The 10331-nt window shown below is 56.6% G+C and overlaps 3 protein-coding genes and 1 non-coding gene across 4 annotated transcripts in view; 3 read left to right on the forward strand and 1 right to left on the reverse strand.

Annotated features, from left to right (window-relative positions):
• The window catches only part of PTSG_08331 (uncharacterized protein), a gene marked incomplete at its 5' end in the record, with an annotated part of 17580 nt that extends 17021 nt beyond the window's left edge, over positions 1 to 559 (reverse strand). Inside the window, 2 exons of the mRNA XM_004990526.1 lie at positions 160 to 252; positions 493 to 559. Of these exons, the coding sequence (XP_004990583.1) occupies positions 160 to 252; positions 493 to 559 (160 nt within the window). The remainder of the gene's footprint in view (positions 1 to 159; positions 253 to 492) is intronic.
• A 456-nt stretch (positions 560 to 1015) lies between these two features.
• On the forward strand, positions 1016 to 1089 carry PTSG_20133. Its single transcript has one exon. It is a non-coding gene; the product is annotated as a tRNA-Glu (tRNA).
• A 967-nt stretch (positions 1090 to 2056) lies between these two features.
• Positions 2057 to 6341, forward strand: PTSG_08332 (serine/threonine protein kinase). Its single transcript, XM_004990527.1, has 7 exons — positions 2057 to 2414; positions 2650 to 2724; positions 2949 to 3349; positions 3482 to 3639; positions 3878 to 4308; positions 4547 to 4637; positions 4854 to 6341. The coding sequence occupies exons 1-7, from the start codon at positions 2391 to 2393 to the stop codon at positions 6257 to 6259; spliced, it is 2586 nt and encodes an 861-aa protein (XP_004990584.1). The 5' UTR covers positions 2057 to 2390; the 3' UTR covers positions 6260 to 6341.
• A 457-nt stretch (positions 6342 to 6798) lies between these two features.
• The window catches only part of PTSG_08333 (heterogeneous nuclear ribonucleoproteins C), a gene marked incomplete at both ends in the record, with an annotated part of 5407 nt that continues 1874 nt past the window's right edge, over positions 6799 to 10331 (forward strand). Inside the window, 9 exons of the mRNA XM_004990528.1 lie at positions 6799 to 7573; positions 7774 to 7998; positions 8174 to 8428; positions 8695 to 8843; positions 9092 to 9177; positions 9328 to 9376; positions 9764 to 9914; positions 10111 to 10176; positions 10248 to 10318. Of these exons, the coding sequence (XP_004990585.1) occupies positions 6799 to 7573; positions 7774 to 7998; positions 8174 to 8428; positions 8695 to 8843; positions 9092 to 9177; positions 9328 to 9376; positions 9764 to 9914; positions 10111 to 10176; positions 10248 to 10318 (1827 nt within the window). The remainder of the gene's footprint in view (positions 7574 to 7773; positions 7999 to 8173; positions 8429 to 8694; positions 8844 to 9091; positions 9178 to 9327; positions 9377 to 9763; positions 9915 to 10110; positions 10177 to 10247; positions 10319 to 10331) is intronic.

The following is a 10331-nucleotide window of genomic DNA, read 5'->3' on the forward strand; positions in this document are numbered from 1 at the left end:
GTGTGTGTGTGTGTGTGTGTGTGTGTGTTCGTGTGTGTGTGTTCGTGTGTGTGTGTGTTCGTGTGTGTGTGTGTTCGTGTGTGTGTGTTCGTGTGTGTGTGTTGACACTCAACACAAAGTTAGGAGCAGAGGCGGTACATCGCAATGATCGTGACAGACTGGGCCGTACCTGGATGGTCGCTTCTGTTGACACAAAGTCTGGCTGGACAACCTCAGTGTTGTCGATCTGCAACAGGATGGACTGACTGGCCACTGGTACAAGGACATGTGGAGGATAAGAGAACAGAGAATGAGGGCCCTGTCAGGTCGAACAACAAGACACTCTAGCAAGCACAATGCATGCACACACACAATGCACACACAATGCACACACAGACACACACGCACACACACATACACACATACACATACATACACACACATACACACACACATACACACAAACATACACACACACATACACACACACGGTGTCAATCAGCAACATCGAACCTTCAGTAGCTGCAAGAAGAAGCAGCAGCAGCATTTGCAGTGCGACGAGAATGTCTGCACCACGCATCGTGGCTTGCGCTTGCGCTCGCTGTATGATGAAGATCATGTCGGGCGTGACATGCGACAACAACGTTTCACATCACCACAAAAAAACAAAATGTAAGCTCCGTTGTTGTGCTCACAACCTTACCCAGGCGACCATGCGATGACCGATGACGCGGCGGGCAAGGGTAACGCAGTGCAGCGCGTGCCGCGTTAGCGTACCTTGTCACAAAGCGTTGTGGATGGATGATGACAACGAAAGGGGCGGACGTCCGTGTGTGGGGCTGCTCTTCCTTACCTTCCTTTTTGCTTCCTTTGCTTGGCTCGTTTGAATCCCCACCCACCTCTCGAAGCTGCCACAACAAACAGCCAAAAAACTGCCTGCAAGCAAGCAAGGCAAGGCAAGCAACAAACCCAAGAAGCTCATCATTGATGTGCTCAAGTTATTTGTATAGCCAAAATCGGCGCAATTTTTCATGGGTCCCCTGTAGTCCAGTGGTCTTAGGATATTGAGCTTTCACCTCAAAGACCGGGGTTCGATTCCCCGCAGGGGAGGTCTTCTCTTTTTTTTGGCTCAAGACCACACGCACAAGCACTCTGCGTTCCTCTGCGAACGAGCTGCCAGTCGTGCTCTCGCTCGCTCGCAGTCTACACTCGCTTCCACTCACAACCTCACGCAGTGCTGGTGCAGTGGATATTGAGCTTTCACCTCAAAGACCGGGGTTCGATTCCCCGCAGGGGAGGTCTTCTCTTTTTTTTGGCTCAAGACCACACGCACAAGCACTCTGCGTTCCTCTGCGAACGAGCTGCCAGTCGTGCTCTCGCTCGCTCGCAGTCTACACTCGCTTCCACTCACAACCTCACGCAGTGCTGGTGCAGTGGATATTGAGCTTTCACCTCAAAGATCGGGGTTCGATTCCCCGCAGGGGAGATGCTTTCTTTTTTTGGCTCAAGACCACACGCACAAGCAAGACAGGCACTCTGCGTCCCACAGCCTCTGTGCCAGCATATCTCTCTCTCTCTCTCTCTCTCTCTCTCTCTCTCTCTCTCTCTCTCTCTCTATTTCAAGGGTTTGTGTGGTTTTGTCTGTGGTTGTCTGTGTCATTGAACGCAGTGGTCTGTCTTTCTGTGCGGCCGACAGAGCGAGCGAGGAGAGGAGTGGCCTGGCGAACTCGAGGACTGAGCTGATCCGTGTGTTTTCCACTTGCGCAGGGTTTCGGTGTCCTCTTCGTCACCCTCTTCCTTTCGTTGGGTCACACACACACACACACACACACACACACACACACACACACACACACACACACACACACACACACACACACACACACACACACACACACACACACACACACACACACACACATACACACACACACGCACACACACACACACTCTCTCACACACACACACACACACACGCGCACACACGCATACACCCTCTTTTTTTATTGTACATTTTTTTTTGTTGTTGCGCTTCTAACCCCCCCCCCCCCCCCCCCCCAAAAAACAAACATCTCTCTGTAACTCTCTCTGTCTGCCCATCACCACTAACCAGCCTTCTAGCCTTGAAGCAGTCAAAGAGTCAAACACTTCCTCTGCAGCTCGACTTTAGCCTCATGGTGACACACGAACACACGACGAAGCGACGAGACAAGGAGACTAGGAGATCATCAGCGCCCCCTGCTGTGGTCCTCCTGTACTCTTGTACTGTCCCACCAGCCTTTTTTGTTGACATTCAACGACATGGAAGAATGTTGTCCACGTCATCTCCAGTTTTCGCATTCGTCATTTATTCCCGGTAACTTTCAAGCTTTCAAACAGGCAGCAGACGAGAAGCTAAGAAGAAGAGCACGATGTCGGCGTGGGACTTCTACCAGGTGAGAGAGACCTAGTCAAACCTTCTTCTCTTCTTCTTGCACCACTGAACGCATGAGCTTGGAAAGTGAAGTGGAAAGGCGATTGAGGGGGGAGGGGGAGAACCTGTGCAGCGTGTCGCGTGCGTCAGTGCGTGCTGCTCGACAAACTCACGCGCTTTCGCTGTCATAAAAATGTGAAGATGTGACGCCACTTGCCCACCCACTCAACCTCACACACACATCTACCCACAACAAGGGCGACTCGTCCGAGGACAGCACGGAAGCGCCTCAAGATGTCCCAGTAGTCTACACAACCTTGTCGGCAAACGAGGTGGGTGATATTGTTGTGTGTGTGTGTGTGCGTGTGTCTGTGTCTGTCTGTGGCTGTGGCTGTGTCTGTCTGTCTGTCTTTGGCTGTGTGTGTGTCTTCTTGGAAAGTGGCATTATTGCCCACAAATGCCGCCAACATGCGCACCACAGTCATCTCTCCTTCTCACTTGTAGACACCTGCTGCATATCTTGTTCAACCCACTTCTTCCCCCTCCTTTTGTTCAGGTTGGCGTTCTTGCGCGCGCGTATTTGCAAGCAGCCACAGCAGAGTACACGAGCCTTCTGAAGGGCACCCAGGAAGACGACGATTCACAATACCATGCCTTCGCCAAGAAGATCCGAACAATTGCCACCAAGAATGGGATTGAAGTCCTTCCAGTGTGGCGTGCCCCCCAGAAACCTGCCACAAGGACATACCTCGACAACATGATGGAGTTGTCCTTCACGGAAGACATCAAGACCATGCTGCAGGAAATCCGCAGAGTGGTGGACACGAAGAAGACGGACGAGACACAGGTGACCTTCGACGAGGCGGAAACCTTCCTTCGTCGTCTTGATGAAGTCGCACGCAAAGGACCGGCCGAGTGCAACGAGTTGGGACAGTTTCGACAAGCTGCGGTGACCTTGTCCTTGTTGTGTAACGTCGGTGTGGAAGAGAACGTGCAACAGCGACGTTTCAGTCTGGCCAACACGCTGCCGACGCATTGCTGGAACTCATTTTGGCTGCTTCGTGTGGTTCATACAGATTTACAGTCGAGTGTAGACCCCCGCAATGCCGCCAAGGAGAAGGAAAAGGACGTGGACGTGGCCCACAAAACAGTTTATGCGCAGCCGTTCTCGGCCGAGCTTCTCTGCCCTGATTGGCACCTGCACAATGAGTGGTTCCAAGTGGTCAAACACAAGGACAAACCCCTGCGTAAGGCCACTGTCGAGTGTGTGCATGTTACATGTGTGTTGGTGCTGGCGTAAAGGGAGTGAGTCTTCAGCACTCGTTTGCATGCATGCGCGTGCTTGTGTCGCATGTGCATGTACATGCATGTGTTTGCTTGCGCATGCATGAGCTGCTTCTGAAGGAGAGTATCCCTCAATCATACACACACACACACATGCACATGCGCACACACGCACACACATGCACGCTGACTGCACTGCAGACTTTGCTGATGCCTTTTGCACGCCCGAGACGCTCTTCAACGACCGCATGCAAGCGCCCCTCGTCAGGGCGTGTGGTGATGCAGCAGTGTACGTCAAGAGCCACGCGTCGTTTGAGGCCGACCCCGCTGTTGTCGTTCACTATGCTGTGCGTCTGGCCTCGAACCTTGACTGCAACCCACTGTTGATTGATCTCAAGACCCGTGACAGCCGGCGGGCACAGGATGCTGCCAAGGCGCAGGTGCTGGAGTACGCAGCAAAGGCCATCAAGTCCGCAGGCCCGGAGTGGCGTGACTTGAAGGGGTATTTGTTCCCCTTTGCCATCACTGTCTGCATGTATAAAGTGTCCGTGTACGCGTGCACGCTGGGCGAGGAGATGCACGGTGGCGAGGCCTTTCCCAGTGTCCTTTACACAAAACTTGGCGACATCGACGTGAGTTGCCATCGCGTTTTCGAGGGTGTTTGCATTGTGTGTTTGTATGTGCATGTGTGTGTTTGTAAGTGTGTGCGTGTGTGTGTTTGTAAGTGCGCATGTGTGTGTTTGTAAGTGTGTGTTTCGCAAGGTCTTGCACGTGCTGTTGAGCTGTTGCTGTCGACTGGCTGTTGCCTTGTATGCTGCTAATTGTCGTTGGACGCTGCGCTCACATAGCTGCCTTGGTCGCGGGATTCAGCTGAGCAGGCTTGGGTATGTCATTGAGTGGCTGCTCGACGAAGAGCACATGGCGCATTACGAGAATGTTTCCGCCATTGCCCAGGTAGCCGGTGCATTCGTGATATTGTGCCCTCTTGCCCTTGCCTTCTCGCCCACTTACCCTCTTGCTCGCTGCTATCTTGGTATTCCGTCATCATCACATACCTCGTGGTGTCCTCGTACACCTTCTTTCTTGTGTTCAACAACCAACGATGCCACACACACGCACACACGCACACACACACACATGACACACACACACACACACATGACACACACACACACAGGGACGAGAGGCCCTGCCCCCTCAGCCCCAGCACTTGCGCCTGAGACGACAGCCACAACTGCTGGCTTCTCGGACACGCCTTCCTCGACAACCACCCACACCACCAGCACCAGCAACAAGGAAGAAGCAGCCCAGGCAGAATCCACGCCACCACAGCAGGCTGTCGACACGCAGTGCAGCACAAAGACAGCCAAGGCCGAAGCCAAGGCCAAACCCACACCGCATCAGGGCCGGGGCCAGCAGGCAAAGGCACGCAGACCGGTAACTCGCGGCGCCTCCAGAGTGTCACAAACACGCAGCGGCGGGCCTGCTGGCGCGGTCGTGAAGAAAGTCGTGAAGAATACTGACCACTCCGCACCAGCAACCGCAAAGCAGCAGCGGCAGCGCCAGCAAGCGAAGACACGCCAAGCCGCAAGTCGCGCCGTCTCGAGGAGCACGCCAGCAAGACCGGGTACCGGGCGTAGCCGCGCGCTGAAGGAGACCCGCCCGACCACAGCCGCAACCGCACGGCGACGGCGTCAGCAACCCAAGACAGGCAAAGCCACAACACCATCCACAACACCATCCACAACACCATCCACAACAACATCTCGTTCCGCCACCAGAACAGCCCCAACAAGAACACCAAGCACCAAGGCAGACACCAAGACTGACACAGCAGGCAGCAGCAAGGCTGAGCAGCGTCAGCATGCAGTCACCAAAGGGGCAAGGGCCAGGTCAGCCAAAATCGCCACGAGATACGAGATGTGCGTCTACAAAGGCGGTAAAGACACGGCCGCGGTTGCACTGGTAAACGGCAAGATGCTGAAGGTGTGTGGCGGCCACTGCATTGATGCTGATGATGAGGTGGACAGCGAGCTGCAGGCCTGGCAACTGCTCTATCCAGACGAAACGGTGGAAGTGCACAAGCGGTCGCGCCCCGTCCTTGCCTTTCCCCACCTAGCGCCGACCAAAAAAGGCACGGGCATCAAGGGCAAGGAGGCGCTTACAGCTGCTGCTGAATACCTCCTTGTGTTGTCGAAGAACAATCTGTGTCACATGGACATCCGCTCTCACAACATCCTGCCCAACGGCCGCATCGTGGACTTTGGTTTCCTCTGCGAACCTGATGAGCAGCTTCCCGGATCCTTTTACACAGCGCTGCGGGAGCGCCCTCGGCGTGTGCTGCATGGCAACGCACGAACCATAACCACGGAAGTTGTTCTGGACTGGGAGTCGCTGCTGTTCTCGTACGTGTTCTCGCCTGGTACCGTCCGATCTGCCATGCTCCGGCTGCTTGAGAGCAAGGCGATCCTCCTGCAGTGGCTGGCAGACAAGCGGGCTGAGCTCTTGGACAACGACGACGACAAGGACACGGCAAAGCTGCTGCACGAGATTATGCAGCACGTTGCTTATGTGTACTTTTGAGCTTGACGCGTGGGTTGCGGTTGCGTGCCATGCAGCTTGTACTTTGGACGTGTTTGTGTTGTGTGTGTGTGTGTGGTGCGGGGAGAGTGTGGTGGTGATGATGACGGCGATGGCTTGTGCATGTGTGCGTGTGTTGCGCTCCTGGACATGATATGTAGACATGTTGCCGCTTAGTGGCTTCTTGTCTTCTTGTCTTCTTGTGGCTGCTTCTTCAGTGACTATCTGCTATCTGACTGTGATTGCGACAATACATCTGACTATACGAGCACAATTCAAAGACAACGAGGCAGCAACCAACAGACATACACGCACACACACATGCACACACAGAGTCACAGGGGACTAGGGGACCGACCATGAATTTGTCAAGTGACGTGAGTGGGTGAGTTCAAGGAGTTCAGAAGTTCTCAACACGCTGATTCACACTTCTCGACTGCACTGCTTTCAAGCACAGCATCTCCAGCGCACAGCCCAACCGATAATTGAACAAGTCTTGTGCCATTTTTCCGCAACCAGCACACAAGCAAACGACAGACAGCATGGCTGAGAACACCAGCAGCAGCGACAAGCTTGCTGCGTTCGCACAACGCTTCGCTGCTGTGCAGCAGCAGCAGCAACAACAGCAGGAGCAGCAGGAGCGCCAGCAACAAAAGGAAGGAAACGAGGAGGAGGAGACGAATGCGGATGAAGGGGCGACAGGAACCCACAGCGCCGAGCAAGGCGCCAACACCACCACGGTGCAACAAGAACAAGAGCAAGCAGGGATAGGCCAACAAGTGCCCTTCGAACCTGTTGTGGAACCTGTTGTGGAACCTGCCGTGGAAGCCACGGTGGTGACAACCGCGGAAGCTCCGGAAGCGCCGCCGCTGGCGCCCGCATCCTCAAGCAAGAGCGACGACCCCTCGAATGGCCCCTCGACCAGCGATCCTGCCATTGCGAGTACAGGGGCTACCGACACACTTGGGCAGCCACCACACTCACAACAGCAAGGACCTTCTGAAGCGCCGACGTCCTCCTCCCCACCACAAGGGCAACATGCGCCAGCGGAACCAGACGCAACGGTCGCGGGGACGCAGCCCACACCCGGCGTTACGGAGGAGGCGCGTCGTGAAGCCGCCTACGAAGGACAACAGCAGCAGCCGCAGCAGCAGCCGCCGCCGCCGCCGCCACAACAGGAGCAAGCAACGCAGTATCAGAAGCAGCTGCAGCAGCCACCGCTTCTTGGCGCCCAGCCGCCAATGCGCGCACCACTGCCGCAGCGGGCCCCATTTGCAGGCGCCCAGGGCGCTGCCCCCTTTCATCAACTGCACCAAGGTAGTACACGGTTTGCACCGCCAACACTCTCCCCGGCGCAGCCGTTTCGCGGCCCACCACCACCCCACCATCACCTTCATCAGCACGCACCACCGTTGCCGCCTGGGCAGGCGCCACCACCTCCATTCCAGCGCCCGCCTTTCTCGCAGCACCACCGCCCGCCTCATGCCCACCCATCACGTGGCCCGCCCCACCCACAGCCGCACATGCGCAGGGCACCCCCGCTGCCGGCACCATCATCATCGGCGTCACCTCCGCTGCCGCCGCGGTCGCCACAGAGACGAGGCCCGCCACGGCCAGGTGCGGGCGGACAACTCCGCAGATCGCCGTCGCCGTCCCCACAGCTGAGGCAGAGGGGACGACAGCAGAGCCCCCGTCCCCGCCGCACACTGCCGCCTCCACGGGCACGCAGTGGTGCACGCGATGTCCGTGGGGGTGCACGCTACGGGTCAAGGCCCCGTCGGTCCGCGTCGCCGCGGCCAGCGCCACCACCACCGTCACACGCACGTGCACGTGGACGCAGGCGGTCACGTAGTCCACCAATGCACCACGCACCCCATCGTCGTGGCGCACCGTCGCCACCACCGCCACCACTGCCAGCGGCACCATCAGCCGCGGGAGCCGTGTCGGCGGGGCGGGAGCGGGAGATACCGCCAAACTCACGCATCTTTGTCGCGCGGCTGAAACGCAACCAGGTGACGAAGGCTGATCTGGAGCAGGTGTTTTCCAAGTACGGGCGTATTCTTGAGATCCGCCTGAACCACACATATGGGTTTGTACAGTTTGACAATCCCCGCAGCGCCCGCGCCGCCATTGACCACGAGAAGGGCCGCCGCATCCTCGGCATTCCCATCGGTGCGTGTGTTTGTGTGTGTTGGGGTGTGTTATGGATGTGAAAGTGTGTGTTTGTGTGTGTGTATGCATGGGTGTGAAAGTGTGTGTGTGTGTGTGTGTTTGCGCGCGCGTGTGCTTGTGTGTGTTGTGCAAGCTCTCTTACTTGCACGCACGCGCGGAGGTGCTGCAGCTTCTGCAACGCGCTCTTTGTTTTGTCCTCAGGTACGTGTCCTAAACCCTAACACTCAACCAACAACATATGCATGCCAATTGATGCACATGCGTAGATTTAAACCTTGCGACCAACAAGTTCCCGACATATGATACGGCTGATGGTGTGCGCCGTGCGCCTTCGCCGCCGCCATCACCGCCCCGACCCGCACCGCCAGCAGCGATGCGTCCACGTGCCCGCCGCCACTCACCATCCCCAATTCGCGTACGTGCTGCTGTGTTTTTTTTTTTTTTTTTTTTTTTTTTTTTTTGTGTGTGTGTGTGTGTGTGCTTGACGGTGGCCCTGGGTTTCCTTGGTCCTACACACGTTTCATTTGTTCCCACTCGACTCCTTGTCCAGCACGCACTCACTCACGCACTCACTCACACACACACACACACACACACACACACACACACACTCACTCACTCACTCGCACACACCTCACATGCACACATATGCGTGCGAAGCAGTCTGATCAGCCGCCGCCGAAGGTTGCGAAGCGCAGCGGTGCGCCAGACTGCGTGCTCGTCATCCACACCACCAAACCCGCGCTCAAGTATGGTAGTACAGCCATCGTGGCACAGGCACACATGTACATATTCACACACGCAAGCATCCTCTTCACGCCTGTCATACACTGTTACGTGCTGTTGTTCCTGCCAAAGCCCGACCCTTCTCATCCTTGCTTTTGTGTCTCCTCTTGCAGGCGCACCGCTGTTGAGTTGCGTGACGATTTGATGCGTCGCAACGTCCACGTACGTGTAGACACACCCACACACCCACCCACCCACACACACACACCCACACCCACACACACACACACACACACACACCCCCACACACACACACACCACCACACACACACACACACACACACACACGCACGCACGCACGCACACGCATAATACCATGTGCTTGCACATCCAAGAGTAATGCGCACAACGCACAATACCATCTCACGCATGCACATGTTGCATGCACGCCACACGCGCACACTTCTGCAAACGCACGCACGATCACACACACGCATCAGCACGTGCACCTGCACAACGCACATTCACTCACGCTCGCGTTTTACCTCACAACCGCCCTTCTTCCCTTGTGGCTTCATTCGCACCTGCGCGGTGTCTGCGAATGTTCAGACGGAGACAACGGCACTGCGGCCCAGCGAGCACCTGAGCGACGTGTTGCGCGAGTGCCGTGCTGATGGCGCCGTTGTTGCTGCCGTGCTCTTTGCCCCGAGCCCCGCTGGCCAAACCCTCGACATCCACGTTCTCCAGGGCCAGCGCGAAGGTGAATCACACATGTGGACATGTGAATGTGAATGTGAATGTGAATGTGAATGTGAATATGAATGTGTGCCTGTTTGATTTTGCGCTCGACGCTCACAATCCACCCACCCACCCACCACCACCACCACCACCACCACCACCATCATCACCACCACCACCACCACCACCATCATCACCATGATTGCGCCTTGGCGCAGTTCGCCAGCGCGTGCCGCTGAGCGACAGCGCTGCCATCATTTCACACATCTGCCACGAGCGAAGCGGTCCCTCTCCCTCTGCACCACCTGCCCCTGCTGTTGTCTCCCCTCCTCGCCGCCCCCCGCCACCACCGCAGCCACAGCCACAGTCCCCCTACCGCGGTGCCTACAGGACGCGTGGACCGCAACACCACCGCGGGCACGGCCGGTCGCCGCGGCCT

This window comes from Salpingoeca rosetta, assembly GCF_000188695.1.
Source record: "Salpingoeca rosetta unplaced genomic scaffold supercont1.23, whole genome shotgun sequence".
NCBI lineage: Eukaryota > Choanoflagellata > Craspedida > Salpingoecidae > Salpingoeca > Salpingoeca rosetta.